This window comes from Mchenga conophoros, linkage group LG13, assembly GCF_057382185.1.
Source record: "Mchenga conophoros isolate Kocher_MC1m ecotype Shallow Benthic linkage group LG13, M_conophoros_male_GT1.1, whole genome shotgun sequence".
NCBI classification, from domain to species: Eukaryota; Metazoa; Chordata; class Actinopteri; order Cichliformes; family Cichlidae; genus Mchenga; species Mchenga conophoros.
In genome coordinates, this window is record NC_140538.1 from 34129537 (window position 1) to 34154304 (window position 24768).

General features: G+C 40.9%; 1 protein-coding gene across 1 annotated transcript in view; it reads right to left on the bottom strand.

The window, feature by feature from the left end:
- Window positions 1-23312, bottom strand: part of zswim8 (zinc finger, SWIM-type containing 8) — a 65117-nt gene extending 41805 nt beyond the window's left edge. The window contains exons 1-10 of the mRNA XM_085243120.1: window positions 21712-23312; window positions 10260-10413; window positions 9325-9419; window positions 8164-8336; window positions 7244-7351; window positions 7087-7168; window positions 5931-6051; window positions 5566-5767; window positions 4603-4778; window positions 3086-4394 (exon numbers count right to left, since the gene is read on the bottom strand). Coding sequence (XP_085099246.1) covers window positions 3086-4394; window positions 4603-4778; window positions 5566-5767; window positions 5931-6051; window positions 7087-7168; window positions 7244-7351; window positions 8164-8336; window positions 9325-9419; window positions 10260-10413; window positions 21712-21889 — 2598 coding nt within the window. The 5' untranslated portion in view covers window positions 21890-23312. The remainder of the gene's footprint in view (window positions 1-3085; window positions 4395-4602; window positions 4779-5565; window positions 5768-5930; window positions 6052-7086; window positions 7169-7243; window positions 7352-8163; window positions 8337-9324; window positions 9420-10259; window positions 10414-21711) is intronic.
- Window positions 23313-24768: the final 1456 nt, after the last annotated feature.

Genomic DNA, 24768 nt, shown 5'->3' on the forward strand with positions numbered 1-24768 from the left:
CTTCAGTATCTGCGCTGCTCTAGTCCGGCATCTCCTGGTGTAGGTGTCCTGAAGCGGGGGGAGAGCAATCCTGCAGCAGCATTCTGCTGTACAGATCACTCTCTGGAGAGCTTTTTGGTCCTTCACACAGCTGTTCCCAAACCACGATGTCATGTTCTGTGTGAGGATGCTCTCCACAGCGCCTGTATAGAAAATCCTGAGGATCTCTGGAGAGACCCTGAACTTCCTCAGTTGTCGTAGGTGATACAGGTGCTGCCTAGCCTTTTTGGTCTGGACCTGAATGCGGGCAGCCCATGTCAGGTCTGAGGAGATCTGGACACCAAGGTACTTGAAGGACTGCACCCTCTCCACTGGAGCTCCATTGATGATAATGGGCTTGTAGTCTCTGTGCTGACCCCTTCTGAAGTCCACCACCAGCTCCTTGGTCTCGCCGACGTTCAGCTGGAGGTGGTTGTCCTGGCACCATGATGCCAGATTCTTCACTTCGTCCATGTAGGCCGCCTCATCGTTGTTGGAGACGGCACCCAGCACCACTGTGTCGTCAGCAAACTTCACAATGGTGTTGGAGCCATGGGTGGCCACACAGTCTGAAGTGTAGAGGGAGTAGAGCAGTGGCGAGAGGACACATCCCTGAGGTGCTCAACACAGGAGCACTTCAGGGATGTGTCCTCTCGCCACTGCTCTACTCACATCAGTGGGGAGGTAAGCGTTGGAGGTGGCGTTGGATCCGGGGTAGGGAGGGTGATGCGTCGGTGAGTGCTCATCAGTATCAGTATATGTATGTGTGTGCATGTCCATAGTTCAGCTGAGACAGTGTCTTTCGCCCTGCTAGGCTAAGTAAACAGTCTTCCAGCCAACTCAGGTGGCCTTGCATGGAATGGGAAGGAACAGACTAAACACAGTCGTTATCAGGGTGTTTTGTTCAGCTCTGACCTTGCAGCTGGCGCCAAGAGGGTATCCGCATGAAGTGATGGTATTTTTACTTTAGTGCGAACAGCTCATATGAATTTCAAAGCAGTTCTACAGTCCAACACTGGTCTCTCAATCTCCTGTTGGAGAGCCACGAGCTTCGCCATACTTGCGTTCTGTGATATTGCCATTTCTTGTGCTCAAGGAGCCAATTTCTGAGAATTCACGGCAGTGTGCCTCCCCGAGATGTCATCCAATTTGCGCCCAGAGATGTTATTCCGAGCGAGCCCTTCCAAGATGTATCCAGTCTGCAGTCAGAGATCTTATTCTGAGTATTCACAGCAGCCGTAGCCTCTCCAAGATCTTATCTGTGCTGCACTCAACGAGCCCATTTTGAGAAACTCACGCCTCTCCCATCGTTCCAATCCCAGCGGGCAGCCTTGTGGGGGTTTGAACAGCCGGTTCCGCTTTCTTAATTCTTCGATAAGTCAGGGCCAGGCCAGCTCCGATCAGCCAGAACCCTGTTATCATGGTTCCGAATAGGTAGATATCTTCAGCACTCAGGCTCACCCGAGCTCAGACTTCTCGTTGAGAAAGGGGTGTCAATTGCATTTAGGGACCAGTTGATCCAATCCATAATTCCTCTTTTAGGTTTTAGAGAACAGATTGTGAGAGAGGGTTCCAGGGAAAATACAAAAAAACCACGAGACTAGACAAGGACATAAGCAGGGAAGATAAGGGAGAGGAGAAAAAGTGCGTCTGCCTCCTCCGAGAGCCAAAGAAGTTATGTATTTATGTTAAAAAATTTTGATGGCAACAACATATCACAAAAACTTGGGGCAGCCAACATGGCTAGAAGGCTAGAGGAACATTTTGCAACTACTATCGTGGGGCAACCGTGGCTCAAGAGTTGGCAGTTCGTCTTGTAATCGGAACGTTGCTGGTTCGAGCCCCGGCTCGGACAGTCTCGGTCGTTGTGTCCTTGGGCAATCCATTATTATTATTATTATTATTATTAGAATGTCTCCAAAGCAAAGACAGGCAGAGGGTCACTAATCTGCAAAGATACTGGTGCATCCAGTGGTAACCCTCAGCCTCCTAGCAGACATACCTATGGTATCAATTTCAAAATCCTAGATAACACCCTAAGTTATTGCATTCACAAGATTTTCAGGAAACATGACCTTTGACCTTGACATCAATGAGATTCAATTGCGTGCTAGATTTTTAGTAGATACACCTATGATATCAACATAAAATTCTTACTTGATATTATGATATCAGTGTTGCCTGATGTACTATTACCTCAGCATCCACAATATATAATATCATCAAAAGAATTGATCAATCTAGCAAAATCATGGTGTAAGGGACAAGGGTGATTTGAAAAATTGTTTTAAATTCATTCTGGAAAACATGGATGTTCCAGGCTTAAAAGGAGGGCGAGCACCGATCTTGTTATTAGTGGTTGCTTTCAGTTCAGCTAGAACTCTGATGGTATGGGGGTGCATAAGTGCCTAATGTCTAACAAAGGCGTAAAAAGTACAACTGTTTTTGTGTTAGTTAAGTGGTGTATGTTTATCTTGGTAACTTCGGGGGATACACAAACTTTTTTACAACTGTTTGCGTATGCCAATATACATAATATCTTAGCAGACATTATCAATTTCTTCCAAACGCAAACTTATCGATGAAGTCCAAGTGTTTAATCTTTAAATCCTTTGTGACTGAACAATGTAACCACAACACACTGGGCCCTACTTTTTAAAATGGCAAAGGATCAGCAGATGAAACGTTTATTAACCTCTGATGTTCAACAAACCTACATGAGTGCAGAAAAAAAATCATATTCTTTTCTCTAATTGTAAGATGCTTTCATTAAAAAAAGCTAACTTTTTACAGTATGTCAGTTTATCTTAAAAACTATTTTTGACTTTATTGGACAGTGTTTGGACAGGCTAGCTTACTTATAGTCATGAATTTCTAACCTCTGAAGTTTAGATATTTCGTTAATTTAAGAAAGTCTACAAAGCGTAACTTTTACTGTACTGGTAGACAATGATGTAATTTTGCGCATCCTTGTATCTAATGTTTATTTCATGCTCTTACTTTCCAAGTGAACTGCTTTTCTTTTGTTGTTGGGTTTCTATGGTTAAAACTGGGTCTTTGCACTTACCTCCATGCGTCCCTCCTGCTCCAGTGGTTTGATCCCTGCAAAGATGTCTGGCTCCTCCTCCTGATGGTTGTCAGCTAGCTGTCTGTCTACACCCTCTTCTGAAGCAGCACTCAGATAGTATGCCTGGTAGTCATCTTCACCCACAGCTTCTCCTTCAGCAGCTGCACGTACAGCTTCAGCTCCTTCACGAGCTGCTCCACCTACCACTACTGCTCCACTTCCTGCTACTGCTGCAGCAGACACCAACTCTTTGCAGCCTAGCACTGGCTTAGCAGATGTTTGAGGGGTGCCTGATCTCACTGTAACTGCTGAAACTAAAGGCTGGTTACTACCAGCTGAATCTACATCTTCATCTATGTTAAGTGCTGGCTCCACCTCGGCTTCCTTTTCTGCTGTGCTGGGCATGCCCACAACTATCACTCCATTCTCTTTCAAAGGGAAACAAGGTGGAGCAGGCTCTGCAGCAGCAATTGCTGCAGAGTCACGGCTGCTATGCTTTGTTTCAAAAATCTTGCTCCCTCCACTGTTGCACTTCCGTGAATCTCGGAGCAGTGGACTTGGAGAGGGCAACATCTCTGGTGGTGGTGGGAGAAACTCGAAAGTGTTACTAGCCTCAGCCCCCAAAGCCAGATTGCAGCCGTCATCCAGACTGAGCTCAGCCAAGTCTGGCTCCAAGGAGCTATCTTCACTACTAGTTCTGCGTTTGGCACTTGTATGCTTACTACTTCCTAATCCTCCACCACCGCCAGGTCCTCCTCCTGTTGCCCCCTTCCCACCTCCCTGAGTCAGTTTCAACTTTCCTCCAGAGGAGGAACCCGGGCCTTTGTACATGCACTTTCCTCCTCCATCTTCCAGGGATAGTGAGACACTCCCTCCCAGTCGAACAAGCATCCCTCCACCTCCACTCACTGACAGTCCCTTCCTCTTGGTCAGAATGGTCTCCTTAGGTCGCACTGCTACCTCCTGTTGTGTGGAGTTACTACTTGCCCTGCCTTTATACTCTCCTGCCGGTCCGCCTTCAGCTCTGGCCCCTGATTCAGAAGAGTCAACACCACCTCCTGCAGGCGACTTGATTCCTCTCTGGTGCAGCATTGCCCTGGACCAGCAGAACGTGGCACTCTTCTTATCTGCACTGCAGTAGGTAATGCCATCCAATGGGTAGGCCACCTCCCAGTTGAAATAGCAGGACTCCACAGCAGGTTTAAAGCCTTGAAACAGTTTATCCAGGGACTTGCGATGCTGTCCCCGCTTCACTATCTCTATAACTTTCAGGTGCCACTGCCTCAGCTGACCGGCCAGTTCCAAACGCCTAGAAGAGAATGTCCATAGTCTTTATATTTAACATGAATTGCTACTTCATATTCACTGGCACCCTAAATATGTAGTTACACACAATTAGTGATAAATGTGCTAGCAGAGGCTATTTTTTAATAATAGAATTTATACTTCATGACTAAAATTCTGTGACAGGTGAACCAATCCATGACCAGTATGTAGCACGGTGTCTGTGGTCTGACCTGCAGGGGCTCATAGTGGGGTCGAGCACTGCCAGCCTCCAAAGAACCACCATCTCATCACACATGCTTGCACAGGCATGAGCGGCTACTTCTGACTGTCCGTTGCTCCGGCCAGTATGACCACTAGCACTGCTGTGTGACGCTGATGTGCGAACGCTATACCACCAGCTAATGATCTGAATAGACACAGACAAGTGTGTGTGTGAGAATCAGTGTAATATGTACATAATGATTTCATACCAAATGTATGAAATATACATCCCTGTTTCCAAAGAATGTTGGGTGCTGTGAAAATTCATATCCTGTCCTTTATGCATAGGATATATGCAGCGTATCAGATGATGAACTCAGGAACAGCACCTTTTTTTGTTAAAGTGCCAATTATGAATTTAAGTCATATGCATTGTAGATAAACCAGGATACAGGCTACCCATGCTGCATCAGCTCCTCCTTTAACAACCCGTGTACGCATTTAGGCACAGAGGAGATCAGCTGCTATGGTTTTGAGTGATTTTTTCCATCATTGCCAAATACAGATTTTAGAGGCATTGGGCCTCTTTTGTGTTATTTTTTTGTTTCATAATGTGCCAAATGTTTGGCTGGACACAGGACAGCCTAGTGCTCCAACTCTTACTACATAGTCATACTTGAAGAGAATGTGGTTTTTCCTAATTTCTAAAGCAAGGAAAGGCATCTTTGAACTGCCTTCTCTGGAGCAGTATGTTGCCATCAAGCTATAACCTAATGAAAACATGATATTTACAATTCAGTTGGGTTTTTTGTAGTCTTGTCCTACTTTGAGGGCTTTTTTTTTTAAAATAGGAAAACTGCAAAGGCTTCACAGACATTTCTTTCCCCTTTAACAGTACATTAAAAGTAAGGGTCCCATGTCTAAATCTTTTCTTCTTTGTACTGGGTTACTCTCATCTTTTGGAAGTCATCTCAGAGTAATGGCCAACATACCTGTTCGTAGGTGAGGCACTGTTCAGTGAGAATCTCCAGCAGCGGGGCAGCATTGCTGTCTCGCCTCTTAAACATCTCCCTGACAATGGACAGAAGGTTCCAGATGCCTTCTGGCTCTCTACCCCTCAGAGGTCGCAACAGACATGCCCATTCAGCAGCTGCTGGTGGCTCGGTGGATGACAGGTACATGGAGTTCACATCACTGAGGATAACACAAATAGTACTGGTTTAGGCAAAGTAACGCTGAGGTACATTTACTAAAAAACAAACTATATCCAGTGAAAGATTTACTGTAGCACTTTCTCGTCAACACTACGTCATATGCATAAGATGAAGGGTAATCATGTGTGACAAATCACGCCTACCTGAAAACAACAGGTGAAGGCCCACAGAACTTGTGTAGAGTCTTTTTGATGTTGTCACTGAGGGTTGACTCATCCAAATACCAGGTGCTCTGGTCCGATGCTGAAGGGCCTGCTGTTGGATCTACAAAAATAAATTGTGCAGAAATAATTGAATCTTAAGAAAAAACATCTACTCTACACAATAAACTACAGAAGGCTTTGCTTTTCCATTAACAATTAAAAGGCATCAGAGTCCCCCATGAAAAGAAAATGTGGAACAGTAGTGATTTTATAGAAATGCTTTCATTTCTCCAAGAATAGTCTAAGGAGCTTGGAAAGAAAAGCGTCTGGACTTCTTTAAGTTTCTTGAAAATGTTTCACCTCTCATCTGAGAAGCTTTTTTCACTTCTAAGACCAATTGGTGGAGAGTCACAGATTTTTAAACCGTATTGGGAGTGTCCCTAAGAATGTTGTGGACCCCCTATTTTTCCTCTGCCTAATCACATGAGCCAAGGTATGAAAAACAGGTGTGGTTCACAATCAGCCAAGGTTTTGGGTGTGAGACCTTGTCCTACCCTATCCTGTGACTTACTGAGACCAAATGACCCGAGATGTGATGGCTACTCTTTCAAACCATCTGTCTTCTCTGTCCAAAAATTGACATTGGCATCCTCTAAAGAGCGATGTCCTTTAGATGCAGATGGACAGCCGAGTCTTGTCCTGTCAAGGTGGCTCCTGTGTGGCTGGGTCTGAAGTATTTTGAATGTTGTGTTGAATTCTATTCTATTCTATTTTGGGATGTCGTGTTTGGAAAAGTCTTTTCTGAGTTTCTCTGATAAACCTGCTCCATAAGGGATGACAATGTTGTTCCGTTTGTCCTTCTGATCCTCCCTAGTTGGTGTCTGATCTTCTTTTCTGTGCATCTTTACTGATTTGATGAAAGCTCAATTAGGATAACCCCAGAGCTTTCTAAGACAGCTTTTTAAGAGCTTTCTTTACATGTGTATGTTCCTTCTTTTTTCCCTTCTGGCTTCTCCCAACCAATTGCTCTTAGAACTGAAGAAGCTTCTCGGATGAGAGGCGAAATGTCTTCAAGAAACTTAAAGACATCACAAAGTTTATGTGATGCAGCCTCAGATTTTTCAAATGCTGTTTGTTTAGCAATCTGATACTGAACCTGGAGCTCCACACACAGTGTTGATGGCAGTGGACTGTGAGGACAGCAACTCATCCAGGAGTCGCTGGGCTGTAGGCAGGATCTGGAGAGAAATAACTGAATGAATGCATTTTCTTTAATCATTTGGTTTATAGAGATCATAAATAGCTTAAGATACCTGCTGAGGCAGCTCACTGATGAGGTACTGGGCAAACTTTTGAAGCTGGTCTCTCTGCAGTCTGGACAAAGACTCAGAAACTGGAGCCCTAAGACACACTGCTGATGCCTACGCACACACAGACACACACACACCATATTTGTTTAGGTATTTTTAAGGGGGATTGTAAACAGAAAGAAGTAAACAGATCAAATGTAGGAAAATACAGAGGAATGGCATTGCATTAATAGGTCCTTTAGTCAGTAGCCGTCCCAAGAAGCTAAATGGTGGTGTATTTGCATCCTTCCTGAAGGAGAATATTCAGCCATCAGGTCACGCCCTGAAATTCAAACTCATTTGGTTTACACAGTAAGATGAAAATCTTCCTTTGCGGCTGAATTAAAACAACTGCAAAGAAAAGTGGGCAAATTCTTTCAAATCAGTAATGTGAAAGACTAATGGTCCGTTATCACAAACACTTATATATTTCCATCAGAAGTTCCTGGGCAGGTAAAATGACAATTAGAAACACAAACCCACAAAAAAATGATCATAATCAAAAAACAACAAAGTCCCTGGAACGGCAGAATGGATCACTGTTTTCAAGTAAACAGATGACATGCGGAGGAATATTTTTTGAGATGACTGGTCTTTTAAGACGAGAGGTTTTCCAGGATATGTCCATCATCAAAAAGCTAAGTGTATTCATCTTGTTTAATTTTTTCCTACCATCATTTCACAAGAATTCCTTTATATTTTCTTCTTTTTTTTTAAGGAAAAACAAAGAGAAAGACAGGAAATACAGAGAGACAGAGACAGTGTAGTGTCAGGATTCAAACTACAGATCTGCTGCTTTACGCATGCACATGAATTCAGTATGTGTTCCAACCACAAAGTTAGTGGTTTACCCTTTAAATACCTGAATATTAACAAAAACTTACATTGTGGATCCTGAAGAGACAGAGTGCCACCACATGGGCACACCACTTGGCTCCTGCACCACAGGTACAGCTGCAGGAGGTGATGCGACAGCGATCAAACATGACCGCCACGTTGTAGGCTCCTTTAGACTGACTGGACTGAGTGGAGACTACTGTAGCACTGAGATGAAAGCCTTGTAAATGAAAACAGAAAAAAACAAAATCAGCAAAGACAACAATGAGTTTGAAATGGAAGCAAGTGCATTTCTTTGATTGGAAATTATATTTTAGTGTCCGACAGAATGGTTTTGGTTTTGATATTGCTTAGTCTTTTATTTAATATAGCTCTTTTGTGCAAAAGGTTTGCAATCTTACAATGATTAAATTCCAGACCAAAATATTCTCTCCCACAAAAAAAACAAAACGCAGGCATTGTTTGAGGTTTTTCCATTTTCTAATCCATGTCGTCACACAACACATTTGTACAAAGTCCTACTAGTAATAAAGGAGAAGGTGCCTCAGTCATATAGCATTCACACCTATGGGCAATTTAGTGTTTCCAATTAACGTATCCCCACTAACTGCATGTCTTTGGACTGTGGGAGCAAGCCGGAGTACCCAGAGAGAACCCACGCAAGCATGGGAGAGCATGCAAACTCCACACAGAAAGACCCCGGCCTGATGCTGCAATTGAACTCAGGACCTTCTTGTTTTGAGGCAACAGTGCTAACCACCGTTAGCCGACCAGCACCTTAACCCACTCTGCATAATACATATCAAAAGTATTTGTCATTAAAAGTTGGATGCGTGTGCACAGCAAATGGCTTTGTAGAGAAACAACTTAAAAGGCCCTATATAGGTGAAAAACAACAAAACAAACAAACCAAAATGTCACCATTTAATGTGGTATTTGGAAGATTTGCAGTTAAAAGTTGGAAATTGGGTTTAGATATTACACATACCCAGCATTCTGAAAACAGGATTATACTAATAGCAGACTTGTAGAAATAATGGAGGTAAATGGAGTACCTTTGAATCACATGATTTACTGTAACCTGCACATGGTGTTATTCTAAGCTTGGTGATTGTAGAAGAATATAGTGTGATATACCAAAGTTAGAACACCAGAGAAATGTTTTCCATAAGAGTACTCATTCTTATGTAAAGGATTACTCTACTTACCAATTTGCAAAGGGTCTTTGACAGCTCTGATCCTATAGAGTTGTTCTCCACGCTGGAATTCATCTGGACTCCCATTAGCAAGGCAGGAATATAATCTGCAGCAGTATGAAACCAAAGTCAAAGAGTCAAAGCAGAGTCAAAGTCAGCATAGCCTAGATAGTTTAAAAAAAAAATCATCCTGTTACTTTTATTAGCAGTCACATTGCCAATAAACATCAGTCAACCAGACAGCCATGGACGCCTTTCCTTTCATCCAGTCTCGATTTTGTTTATTTCAATACTTTTTTCTGTGCAAAAATAGTTTTGTTTCCTGTTTGGAAACAAACAGGAAACAAAAAACAGGAGATTGAATTTTCTGGATTAATTTTGCAGTTATCTATTTTACTTTACCTAAATGTTAAATGCAATATTTTTAAACCCAAGGTTGACCCCTTTTTGGATTTCAAATCCGTTGTAGTGGTGGGCACACTAAGAAATTTGTTACTGTCCACCAGTAACCAACAACCAGTAATGGAGAGAGAGAGAAGGCTGAATATATCTACACTTATGTGCAAAGGTTTGGGCACGTTGCATCTTTTTTTTTTTATATTTCATGTTTGTGTTTTTATGAATAAACAAACAGAAACCCCAACTGTTACATGTGACACAATCTTTGATTTCATCTGGGTTTAACAGAATATACTCCTAACTTAATGGTTAGTGATACAATATAGAAATAGAAACTATTACTATACTATATTACATGTGAATACATTGATGAATGTTCATTTCTCATTTCATTTCTTTTCTTTTTGATGCAGCATGCTTTTTCCCCACAGCCTTGGTCCAACAGTCTCCGTAACAAAGTAATATTTGAAATTTCCCAATTAAGAGGAATTAATGCATTTATGGTTTTTATCTAAGGCGAATAAAGGGTTTAAAAAACAAATCCTCACCTGATGTCCTCTTCATTCTCAGGGAAGCTCCAGTAGGCAATGCGAAGCTGGAGCTGTTCTGGGACAGGAGGATAGACCTTCTCTACCACTTCAAATGGGATGTGAAAGGCGACCTGTTTTGCTGACAACTCCACCAGTGGAATCACCTGACCATCTGAGGAAAACCATCAAAGAGAAGATGATCAGCACAGTCAGGTGACAAAAAAAATCTTTAATGTCTTATAGGGCTGCTCAAGTAATCGAATTTTAATGACGATTACGATCTGGGCTTTCAACGATCATTAAAAATGACTGAGCCGATTATTAGCCCCTCCCTCGTGCTTTACTCTCGTGCTGCTCCGTGTGGCAAATCGAGCGCACCTCTCTGCATTTCGAATACGTGTCACAACAATTAAGAGCAGCAGTCTCCAACCTTTTTTGCGCCAAGGACCGGTTTATGCCCGACAACATTTTCATGGACCGGCCTTTAAGGTGTCGCGGATAAATACAACAAAATAAAACTAGTACCGGTACCGAAAAAAAGAAGATTTACTCATAACACACGTGAAAAGACCCAGGAAAACTGAGTTAACAACAAAAACGATAACAAAATAACGCTGAAAACCGATAAAAACCCTGAAAACTATACATTTCACACCTGAGCCTCAACTCTCGCGGCCCGGTACCAAACGACTCACGGACCGGTACGGGTCTGAGGCCCGGGGATGGGGGACCGCTGATTAAGAGGACCCGAGGGAAGCTTGGAAAGCTAAGCAGAAGTTATTTGGAGAGAAGAGTGACTGCCGTTGGTTGAAAAGAGGTAAAAAAAACTTCAGTGGTGTGGAAACATTATGGGTTCACGGAGTCAGACGTGGATCAAGTAGACAGTGTGTAAACTTTGCTACAGTGTTACATTTTTCATTTATGTTTATATTGCAAACATTTGCACTGTTATCAGTATTTGCACACTATTTTATATTATTTTTTTGACAATCTTTAAAGTCATTATTCAATACCTTGTTATTGTTAAATAAATATCGTCAAATAATCGAGATCTCACTTTCAGTGAAAATAATCGTGATTATCATTTTTGCCATAATCAAGCAGCCCTAATGTCTAACTTAAATTCTTGCCAAAAAAAGTAATAATTTTTTACTAATCACGGTCTTCCCACAGAAATATCATTAAGTATACTGTAGCTACACTCTCTCTGAACTAACCTCATTATTTTCTCCAAGTCATTAAAAATGTCTTACCATTAACTAATGTTTCAAATTTAAATATGGTCGGTTATCCCTGTTAACTGGCTACATGCCACAGGCTTTTATGGTGGCTGTAATTAAACCATTGCTTATTTGATCTAGACGTGTTAACCAATTATAAGCTGATTTCTAACCCTTTTATTTCAAAGGTTTTCCTAATAGTTGTTGTAACACAACTAGACAGTAATTTGCGCCGGAATGATTTAACAAAGTTTCAGTCACTATTTAGAGTGGATCACAGCACAACACCAGTGAATGTTACATATGATCTTATGGCCTCTGACAGTAAACTTAAAGCACTTCAGTTGTTCCATATTTTGTCACGTTACAGCCATATTACAAAATGCAACATTCATTTTTCACCCTAATAGTTTACACATGAATACTCCGTAATGTAAAAGGGAAGCGTTTGCTTGAAAATCTTTACTAATCATCAACAACATGGTCTGGGCCTCCAGTAACAGTGGGAGGAATCGTTCAGTAATTTTTGACCAGGGTGTGTCCTGCAGAGTATTTTTTCAACAAATATGTAGCACCGCTTTCTTTCACCTAATCAAAATGATAATAATTAGAAACATCCCATATGTTCCCTCATCCCTGCAAGACTGGACTATTGTAATGCATTAGTATTGTACTCTTGGTGCTCTAAAAACTCCCTGAAAAGCCTTCAGCCTTTTTTATATTCCTTAAGACTGGCCTTTATACTCTTTGGGGTTTTGGAGTTGAGCACACTATATGCTCTGTAATCTGAATACTTGAATAATCAGGCTTTGTTATATAGCTTAAAGATCTCGTAGGACCAAAGCATCTAAACAAAGTACTTCACTCTCAGACTGCAGGCAGTGAACTGTGGTTCTTACAGTTCCTACAAGTAAACTGGGAGCCAATCCCCCTCCTCTGGAACCATTATACCAGTTTGATTTCAGGAGATAGACACTAACTACTTTCAAAATTAGACTTCAAACTTTACTGATCCCAGTTCACCCTGGTCCAGTCGTCTGTTATGCTGCGATAGGCTCAAGCTTCGGCGGGACTTCCCATGATGCAATGAGCACTTCTCCACTCCACTCTTTACTTTCCATGTGTTTATACAGCACTGGTGTATGTCACTAAATTTCTCCAGTAGCTTTAGTTGGGTCTTTGACTCTATGTTCTCCTTTCTTTTCTCGTTCCCTGTAACTTGGTATCAAAGTGTGTGAAAATACAGTGCCGATCAAAAGTTTAAGACCACTTGAAAAATGGCAACAAGGAATGTGGTCCCGTTTCAGTTTTCAGTAAATTGCATGCTCAAAAAATGTTTTGTCTCACTCCCATTTCTTCTCGTTGCATGCTGAAGTTCTACTTGGAACCTTGGTAAAATCCAAACATGCAAAATATGATTTTTTTTGCCATTTTTCAAGTGGTCTTGATTGGGACTGTAGTATTGCCAGTGACAGAGTGACATATGTTTCTAAAATATTTTGTTCTTGACACACTTTCACTTCATTTCAAGCTGTTTGTAATGAATCATGCAACCTGAGAGAAACCAATAACAAAACATTTCTTAATATTGTAATTCTGAAAAAGTAAAGTGAAAATAACGGCACAAAAGAAGAGATGGACAACACTAAATGTGGGTAGCATAACCATAATGACAGGATGCTTATTGAGAGCATAGGGGTCTGCCAGTGAAATAAAAAAGGCTTCAGATTACAGACCTCATTTACAAGCTACTACTTTTGCTGGTGTTTACCATATATGGAGGAAAGCACTGTTCATATAATGCCATGCTGGTGTAAAGGCCCCAGGGTTTGTGGTAAAAGGCCATAGGAAAGCCACCAAGAAAAGCTGACCAGCAGTCCTGATCTGTTTTAAGTATATCGGTAAGCTAAGGTATAGTGTGATAAAATACACGTTTCGATGTTTGTTTGCCTTGCTGAGATAAAAACAAATGCAAACATCAAGCACCACTCATTTTTCCCTTACATTTATGGAAATAACTGGCTTCAATTAGAAGGGCCTGTTTACAGGGAGTCATAAAGGTAATGACTATTTAAATCAATTTCAAATAAACATAAAGCCTGTCAAAGGTCTCAGAATTTATATCTATGTTTCACTGCTTTGCAAAGCTGTTCAATTTAACCAGAGGCTGAACGCTGCCAACATTAATCAGAGCCACATACTGCCATTTCCCCCCTCAAGTAGTAAGAAAATAAACAATTTTCAGTTACAGTGGGGCAAAAAAGTATTTAGTCAGCCACCGATTGTGCAAGTTCCCCCACCTAAAATGATGACAGAGGTCAGTAATTTGCACCAGAGGTACACTTCAACTGTGAGAGACAGAATGTGAAAAAAAATCCATGAATCCACATGGTAGGATTTGTAAAGAATTTATTCGTAAATTAGGGTGGAAAATAAGTATTTGGTCACCTCAAACAAGGAAAATCTCTGGCTCTCACAGACCTGTAACGTCTTCTGTAAGAAGCTTTTCTGTCCCCCACTCGTTACCTGTATGAATGGCACCTGTTTGAACTCATCATCTGTATAAAAGACACCTGTCCACAGCCTCAAACAGTCAGACTCCAAACTCCGCCATGGCCAAGACCAGAGAGCTTTCGAAGGACACCAGGAAAAGTATTGTAGACCTGCACCAGACTGCGAAGAGTGAATCTACAATAGGCAAGCAGCTTGGTGTGAAAAAAATCAACTGTGGGAGCAATCATCAGAAAATGGAAGACATACAAGACCACTGATAATCTCCCTCGATCTGGGGCTCCACGCAAGATCTCATCCCGTGGGGTCAAAATGATCATGAGAACGGTGAGCAAAGATCCCAGAACCACACGGGGGGACCTGGTGAATGACCTGCAGAGAGCTGGGACCAAAGTAACAAAGGTCACCATCAGTAACACACTACAACGGCAGGGAATCAAATCCCGCAGTGCCAGACGTGTTCGGCTGCTGAAGCCAGTGCATGTCCAGGCCCGTCTGAAGTTTGCCAGAGAGCACATGGATGATACAGCAGAGGATTGGGAGAATGTCATGTGGTCAGATGAAACCAAAGTAGAACCTTTTGGTATAAACTCAACTCGTCGTGTTTGGAGGAAGAAGAATACTGAGTTGCATCCCAAGAACACCATACCTACTGTGAAGCATGGGGGTGGAAACATCATGCTATGGGGCTGTTTTTCTGCCAAGGGGACAGGACGACTGATCCGTGTTAAGGACAGAATGAATGGGGCCATGTATCGTGAGATTTTGAGCCAAAACCTCCTTCCATCAGTGGGAACTTTGAAGATGAAACGAGGCTGGGTCTTCCAACATGACAATGATCCAAAACACACCGCCCGGGCAACAAAGGAGTGGCTCCGTAAGAAGCATTTGAAAGTCCTGGAGTGGCCTAGCCAGTCTCCAGACCTCAACCCCATAGAAAATCTGTGGCGGGAGTTGAAAGTCCGTGTTGCTCGGCGACAGCCCCAAAACATCACTGCTCTCGAGAAGATCTGCATGGAGGAATGGGCTAAAATACCAGCTACTGTGTGTGCAAACCTGGTAAAGACCTATAGTAAACGTTTGACCTCTGTTATTGCCAACAAAGGTTATGTTACAAAGTATTGAGTTGTATTTTTGTTATTGACCAAATACTTATTTTCCACCCTGATTTACCAATAAATTCTTTACAAATCCTACCATGTGGATTCATGGATTTTTTTTCACATTCTGTCTCTCACAGTTGAAGTGTACCTCTGGTGCAAATTACTGACCTCTGTCATCATTTTAGGTGGGGGAACTTGCACAATCGGTGGTTGACTAAATACTTTTTTGCCCCACTGTAGTTTCATCAGTTGAAACTCACACCCAATGAGGGAGCAACTGATGTTTTAGCGAAAATAAGCTGTGTAAGTTTCTATCTGCAAAATATCTGTCAATTTTACTTGCTTAGCAATAAAAAAGGGGGTAAAATGCATATTCAACTCCTCACCAGTTTTCTAAGTAAATATATTCATGTAAGTGCTGTTGACATAGAATTTTTACCAGATGTCAAAAACAACCCATCCAATCCACACACACACACACACACACACACACACAACTAACCATCTACCAGCAAGCTTTTTATTGTCATTAAGCATCCAGTGTTAAATGAAATTAGAAGCACAACAACTAACAGTAAAAACAAATCTAAAAATACCAACTTTCCAAATGTACAAGGTTTATACAGATGTGCAATGGTAACGTCTTGTGCGGTGGTGGTGATGTTTATTTGTGATTGTGTGTTGCAGTGTGTATGTGATATTTATATGTGTGGTAGGGGTGCTGATGTGTGAGTTCGGGTGAGGCAGGGACGTGGTCAGCATTGATGGCTGGCAGAAGCAAACTGTTGCCGGGTTTGTTAATCCTGGTTTGAATTGACCTGTAGCGTCTCCCTGAGGGCAGCAGGTCACACAGGTGAGATGGAAGAAGGGTGGAGTCTCTTGTGATTGCCTCAGCTCTACTGAGGCAGCAGGATGTATTAATGTATTAATAGAGGGCAGCTAATGACCTTCTGCACCAGGGGTGTCGAACTCCAGGCCTTGAGGTCCGGTGTCCTGCAGGTTTCTCAGACAGGAAGGCACAGCAGCGTCTGCACTGATGATGGTAGCTGTGTTTACAATCCAGGAGATGTCGATAGACATCATGGTGCCCAGGGATGCGAAACCCTGAACTCTCTCCACACAGTCATCATTTAGTGACCCGTCTCTTCACTAAAGACCCAGTGGTAAGGTGGGTCAGCTCTGTTTTTCTGAAAGACCATGATCACCTTTTGTCTTTGTGGTGTTCAGAACCAGGTGTTCCAACTGGCTTGTAGTAGATGTATATAAAGTGTATACCTCAAGGATATGAACACCTTATGAAAGACATTATCAATTAAAGATCAAATAGGCTTTATTAAGGGACAATTAAACCCAAGATAACATAAGAACCATCCTGCGTATCACTGAATATATTAAACATAACTGTATCAGTGCGGCCTCAATAACTCTCGAGGCTGAAAACGCATTTGTTAATGTTAACTATACCAGGTACTTAAGAAATCTGGATCTGGATCAATGGGTTAAAAATAAATGAGAGACAGAGTGTACAACTGCACCTACCTGTACACCAGACAACACAGACTTTTGCTTAACAACAACACTTTTTGCAATTTTTATAAAAACATTGACACAATACGGCAGAATAACGATCTTAAAGTGGTACAGGTTGGGGGTGGCTGATGATGTAAGTTGCTATTTAGATCATCTAGACAGATGTCTTCCAATATTAATTAATCGGCTTTAGCTCTGTATTCTTTTCTGGATATAGAAATTTGCGGAGTCTGGCTAAAACACTTATTTGAGCATTGAACTATATTGTATTCAAAATTACACAGTTATAAAATATATATATATGAAAATTGAGTGCAAAAAATGAAATTACAAGTTACTTTAACAAGAAGAACGATAAACTATATTGTGGGTATCAAACATAAGGCACATGGGCCAGAATTGGACCAGCAAAGACTAATATGGCAGGTATGGTTAGTCTTACAAGTGATTCACCAAAGCTGCACTGTTTTCTAAACACTGGTGCCACAATTAAATGTAAATAACAAGCAAGGTATTTTCTATTACTGTTTTCTGTTACTATTTCTTTTTACAAAAACAGAAAAGCAAGTTTCACTGGTCCAGCCTACTTAATATAAAATGATCAAAATGAGCTGTAAATGGCCCATAATGTAAAATGAGTTTGACGTCCATGAATTACACGAAGCAAACCATATCAAAGTGACTGAAGACATTAAGAATAATACGGAAAGGTGAATTTTCCTTTCACTGCATTTTGGCTCAAAAATAGAGGCATTTTTTAAGGGGACCCATGAAGGTACCTAAGCCTTTTAAAAACATGGATAAAACTTACATGAAATGGCAACAGGCCAAGAATAACATTTCAAACTATGAAGGTGAGCAAACATGGAGGCATGGCACTGCCAAACATGATGAAATATTTCCATGCAGCACAAATTCGACCTGTAATCTGCTGGTCTGACAAAGATTATGAGGCTTAGTGGCAAAACTCAGAAGTATGCACAAGGAAGCGAAATTCAAAGTCTTACTGGAGAAGACTGGATTTGATAAGACTTTTTGGTTCCCCCTAAATGAGGAAATCTTTGTCTCCAACACAGGCATGTTGGAGACCACATGGAACAGGAAATGTAAACCATTCTCATGTCTTTTGACTTTGCTCAGGCATTTTTTTTTCCATAGACTGTTTATTTGGTAGTTGCCAAATTTCAGGGTTATGATATAAAAAGGCCATGTACCCTGTCGTATTTACGTAATATGGAAGGAAATACTGTATCAGGAGAAAACAGTTATTTGTTTAAAATCCTGTTAGTAGCTTGTAAGAAAGCCATTACAAAGAGGTGGTACAAACTGGAACCACCAACGCAATTCACAAGATAAGATTTCAGCAGAAACGGTGTTGAGAGAAATGAAAGAATGAATCAAAATCATGTATCGATGACAGGGTGAGGACTGAAATATTTTTGTAACAGGAACAAACTATTGAGATGACACAATATAGACTTTTTGTGGATTGATGTAATGTAATTTTTCTGTATTCTTTTGTGTATATTTGAAATGGAAAAAAGATTTTTATTCTTTTTTTAATGAAAGGATTTAAGGAACATTTAACAATTAGAAATCTCCACGACAACAAAAACACTTGGAGGACCTTTTAATTTCTGGCATTTGATGAACTAAATGGTAAATGGCCTGTATTTGTATAGCGCTTTTCTAGTCCCTAAGGACCCCAAAGCGCTTTACACAACCTGTCATCCACCCATTCACACACACATTCACACACTGGTGATGGCAAGCTACAATGTAGCCACAGCCACCCTGGGGCGCACTGACAGAGGCGAGGCTGCCGGACACTGGCGCCACCGGGCCCTCTGACCACCACCAGTAGGCAACGGGTGAAGTGTCTTGCCCAAGGACACAACGACCGAGACTGTCCAAGCCGGGGCTCGAACCGGCAACCTTCCGATTACAAGGCGAACTCCCAACTCTTGAGCCACGATCGCCCCAACTAGCCCTTTACAAGCTGAGCTCTGTTGGATACTAGAGAAGGTTTAAATGCCAAAAAGACTTCAGGATGTTCCTTCGTCCACCATTTAAGCTCATGTCAGCAGCAGAAATACAAGTTAACTTTAATTATGTTCATAACCCACTGAACTGTCAGCATATCTGCTAACAAGAAACTGTAGCCTCACTGTATTTACGTGCAGCACACTGTAGAAGTGGCTAGCACTGTCACCTCACAGCGAGAAGGGTCCCGATTTGAACCCAGGGTGTTAATGTCTGAACTGCATTTTCTTACGGTTCAGGGCTTTTCCTGGTACTCTGGTTTCCTCTCACAGTCCAAAGACATTTATTTTAGTGTAATTGGTGATCTAAATTGACTGTAGAGGTGAGGTATTTAAAGTCCTTGAAGTGTATATATATATATATGCACGATCTGATATCCTCGTGTTGGTGTTGTTCCCAGATCATCATACTAAATGTTGTTCCAGGATCAACATTGCAAGTGACCAATCAGAATGTTGTGACGTCATACTTTTGCGACTTCAGGAAAAACCGGCGTAAAACAAAAAACTGTACTTAAGCTGCGAGAAACCGCCTCTGTCCGCCGATCAACGGACCCTGACCCTAACCCTTTAATAAACAGTAAGCAGAATTGATATTGTCCTTGCAACATTGGAATTTCATAAATGCACGAATGGCTTGGCGCGCAAAAGAATAACGTCACAACAATGTGATTGGTCACTTGCAATGTTGAACCTGGAACAACATTTTCATGATGGTCTGGGAACAACACCAACACGAGGATATCAGATCATCCATATATATATATATATATATATATATATATATATATATATATATATAAAACAAAGTGGTCTCTAAATGAATGCTTATTTGATAAACACCATATAAATGTGGTTACACTAAAATACACTTCAAACACTCAATCAAGACTTCAGCATTTAAGAGAAGTGGGTTAGAAAATGGCTTAAAGTGTTTCTCTAAGATTGTGTCTAATAACTGTCACAAGCCTCATATCTTATTTAGCATCTCATTCCATTGTTGATGACCCACAGATTTACCTACCACTGAAACGTAAATCTGTGAGTCCTCTGAAGGGTTTGCTAGATTGTTTGGAGGATGTCAAGGCATGGACGGCTTTCAACTTTCTTAACTTAAATGCACAGAACACAGAGGTCATTGTGTTTGGTCCCTGTGACCACTATGACTTTGGCCCTTTATAAATGTATAAAAAACCCTTTGTGAAGAACCTAGCAGTGATTTTTGACAGTATGAAGTACAGTATGTTTGACACACAGATTAATGCAGTTTCTTTCATCTCTGTCTGCTTGCAAAAATGAAGCCATTCCTCTGTTTTACAGACTTTGAGAGAGCTATCCATCCTTCATTTCGCCTGACTTTTGTAATAGTGTCAGACTCAGGTGTCAGTCTGTCATCAGGTAGCCGACTGCAGTTGGTCCAAAAAGCTGCAGCACTGACTGGCACACGCAAGCGAGACCATACTAGCATCCTTACACTAGCTACCAGTTAGTTTTCAAATTGATTTTAAGATTTTATTATTCGTTTTTAAGGCGTTGCACGGGTTAGTCCCCTCATAGCTTTCTGATCGCTTAAATTGGTACACTCCTGCAAGATCACTGAGGTCTGCCGTTCATATGCTCCTGGCTGTCCCTAGGTCCAGATTAAAGCACAGAGCAGACTGGGCCTTTGCTGTAACTGCTCCTAAATTGTGGAACAAACTGCCCTTTCACATCAGGACCTCTGCTGTGAAGGGACACTTTCAAGTTTGTACTACTTTTATTTGTCTTATATTTTACTCAAATCTTCTCATTTTATACTTCTTTTTCTTAAATCTTGTTTTGCTATTTTTATCTCTTGATTATCTTAAATGTACAGCACCATGGTCAACTGTTGTTGTTTTAAATGTGCTATATAAATAAATTTGACTTTTTTTCCTCATTTGTCTTAATATCCAGCATTTGTGTAGTATTACTTTTGGACAAAAAAGTTTATCCACAGTGTCATCACTTCCTCAGATACAAGACAAGCACAGTTTAGACTTCTGCTGGTGCTTAACTGCAGCACACAATGCAAAGGTGTCATATGTGAGTGCTGGCAACCCTTTAAAAAACTACAGCTAAAACAAGGAGAGCTAAGACTACAACTGAGAACAATTCCACATTCAGACCATGAACAGCATAGACGTCAGAACCATTCAAAACAAAAACATTGCTCCTGATGTGGCTCACGCAGTGCCTCTGTAAAATATAGTGGGTTGGTGTGAGAGGAGAGCTGACAGCTGGAAACTGAAGACATTATATTTAAGTTTCTATGCTGCTTGTTAACTGCTGTTTGATATTAAACACGACAGAGTGTTTGAATTTGTTCTCACATGTTAGCATTTTGCTCATGCATTTGTTTGGTGCTTACTAAAAAAAGTCTAAGCAGGTCAATAAAACTTCTCCATGGAGGAAGAACCCTGCCATCTGTATGACTATTTTATTACAAAATATATAGATAGTAAATATATAGATAGTAATGCGAGAAAAAAGTAATTGAATCCTTTCCTGAAAGCAGGACATTTAGCAAAATCAGAACTGATTTAACAGAATTTTTTCAGCATTTTCAAAGACATTTGGAACTTTCTGTGCGCTATTAGTTTAATCAGACTATATTATTACAATCTAATATCAGATTGTCAGATTCAAATTTCATGACCGATCAGCAATAACATCTTGGTGCTTAGTGATAACAAACCTTTTCTTGTAATTGTATTTTAAAAGTCTAATCAAAATGTTTACTTTAATCTGACAGTGCAAAGTGGAACTGACAGACTGCTTTTCTTCTATATGATAAAATATCAACTGAATTAACAGGTTTTAAAAATTACTCCACAGTTTTGTTTCTGCTTCAAAAATTAATTTGCATGATTAATTAACAGTATAGTTTATATTATAAGATATCATAGCATCAAATGCGTTTCCCAGCAGCAACAGGTAATACTGCTATAGTACATTTTCAAGTATGTATAATGAATGGAAGCACATTGTGTGTGTGTGTGTGTGTGTGTGTGTGTGTGTGTGTGTGTGTGTGTCCCTCTCCGACCTTTAATCTTGACAGTGGGGGAGTTGGGTCCAGCAGACTGCTTCCTCCATCCCCTCCAGTTCTGACAGAGGCTCTCGGCCTCCGAGATGAAGGAGCAGAGAGAGTCTTCTTCGAATCGGTCCGAGTCTTCAAAGGAGAACCTCTCCCCATCCTCCCACTCGGCAAACATCAGTTCCATTACATCCACTCTTAAAGAGGTTAGGAGTCCCGGGACAGCGATTTGAGTCTACGGCCTTTCTGCCGTCTAAAAAACAAGGGGAAGCCCGACAAACAGTGCCCACAGCTCCAAAAGAGTCAGTCTGAACACTGGGGGAGGGGAGACCACTAACAACCAAATCACTGCCGAGAGGCTTATCGCCTCAAACACATACAATTTTTTAAAACAATGCTTTGAATAGTCTGCAAAAAATATATACAGCACAACTACAATTAATATTTGTCTACGTAGCTATTTGTGATTTCAGTCGGCATAAGCCACTGCGCAGAGGTGAAGCTTCCTTCCACACTTGGATTCAAAGCCAAAAACTCTGAATAGTGAAAAGTCTTTGACGGCAACTTTGCCGCTGAGATGCCCAACGACTCAAACTCACAAAGCAACGTTCCTGTCAAAAGTAGAAAATGAAAAACTCTCTCATCATAGAGCCACGAATAAGAATAGAAAACAGAGGTTAAAAAAAAAACGCTTGTTGGTGTAAATGTAAAGCCTCGTGAAGTCTCGAAGCGGTTTCGTTCATCCAGACGTCCTACTCTTTTCAGGCATTTAGCTCAACTCACACTGGGTATCAACATTAACTACTGCTGCATTATAACGATCCTGAAAGAGTCTTTCTCACAAGAAAGAAGATGTCAAACACCCGTGGTGTTAATATTGCAAAGTGTCTTCTCTGTTCCTCGTTTAATGAGCTAGTTTTAATGTCATTTTCATCTGCAATGGAAATAAGAATTAGCTAACGTTAGCAGATAGGCTAACAAATGCCTACTTGGATACTATAAACATGTCATGCGCTGTAGACAGTTAAACTACGATTAAATATCGTTTATATTTCCGACTACAGGCTTATTTTGCTCGATTTACCTTCGCTGTGCTACCTTATGTTAGCTATATGTACTAGCATTAGAAAGCTAACCTCCAGTCGGCTAAGTTCAACTAGCTTGAATAGCTGTTTGTTTACATTTACTGCTGATGTTGTACACCTTCCGCACATTAAGGACTACATACTTTCTTACATCGCATATCTTCCGGACTTAGGCATATATCTAGGTTACGCTTGTTTCATATTATGATCTAAATCCACGCTCTTAGCATTTTTTTCCGTTCTTTGTGCTGATATTAGAGGCTCTGTCTGACGTAAAAGCTGGCATATTCCTCAGTCAGATCTGATGAAGAAATTCAAACGAGTCCTTTAGATAGCTCCCTTCGCAACTGTCACCAGTTGTCCGTCTTAAAATCCTCTATGCCTTCAAATGACACCGGGATATCAGGATGATTTTTCCCTTATCCCACTCGTCAAAGCGTTATCAAAGTGTATCAACCTGTCTGCCGGGGGAAGATGGCTCACCTCTTCTACAGCTCCTCCTCGATCAGCTGATCACAGCTTCCGGTTGCCAGCTCTAGAACGACACCGCTGTTGCTGTAGCTCGGCTGGAGAAGCCTGCTGTGAGACGAGGCATTAACCAACTCGATACAGTTAAGCATAATGTATCGAGTATATCCACGTGTCATACTTAATCTGGGGTAATCAGTTTTGTCACTAATTAAGCCACTGCCTCCAAATTAATTATGCCACCACAGCCTCCAAACTTCAAAAGCCCGTTTTGTATTTGACAGCGAAGCTACCAGCAGCATAGTACTCTAGGGCTGGGTATCATCACTGATTTCTAGAATCGATTCAATGCCGATTCACAAGGTCCCGAATCGATTTGATCCACGATTCGATTTAATTCGATTCAATTCGATTTGAATCTGGGAAATTTTGACAGCCAGAAATATTATAATTCAGATCAGTACATTTACATATTTTTGTATCTATAAAAAGGAAGCTGACACACGCAAGACTTTATCAAAGGTGTGAGCATCACAGCAGATGCCTTTGTGTCAAAGTAGCTGAGGATAAAACACAGAAAAACATAAAGGTGATTTTCCTGGCCTGGGATTTTATAAAAATATTCTGCAGTACATCAAAAACGAAAGAAAACCATTAATCAACAATGAACAATACAATCAACAATCAACACATGAACAATACCTCTGAAATTACAGAGGTTTTATCAGAGACACGGCTAAGCGTTTTGCATTTTGCATAATTTTAAAAAGTTTAAATTTGTTCAGCATTGAATGGCAGAAGTTAGGTTTTCTTTTTGGAAGTATATAAAACGGGAAAAAAACACGTCGGTGAACAATTACTATTCTAAATGAATTATTATCCGTTATTTACCTGTGATTTATTATTATTATTATTTTGTTTGGTTTTTTTTAGCAATTCTTTACCACAACAGTTCACACTTGTTCTATGAGCCTCTCTGTAGGTTTCTTAGGTCTGGTAGACCTTCTCAGTATCTCAGACATTGGGGAAGGTGAAGGAGGCTCACTGTGGTGCTCAACAGGGTTAGCACCTCGTTGTTCAGTTCCAGTCTCTGTGTCCTGATGTTTAACATCCTGTGTCTTTAACAGACTTCTCCGGTTTCTTCTTAACACTTGTCCATTCTCTGTCTGAACAGCAAACGATCTGGGCCCTACTTCACTGAGAACTGTTGCTTTTTTGTCCCAGAAATCTGGACCTGCAATCCTCACAACATCTCTTTCCTGAAGCGGTTCCAGACGCCTTGCAGTTTTGTCATAAGATAAGATAAGATAAGATAACCTTTATTAGTCCCACACGTGGGAAATTTGTTTTGTCACAGCAGGAAGTGGACAGTGCAAAAGTTATGAGGCAAGAATTAGAATACAATAAGAATAAATACAGTACACAACTGTACAGAATAGAATAAAATACTATATACAGTAGAATAAAATAAAATAAATATACAATAAGATAAAAAATAGAATACAAATACAAA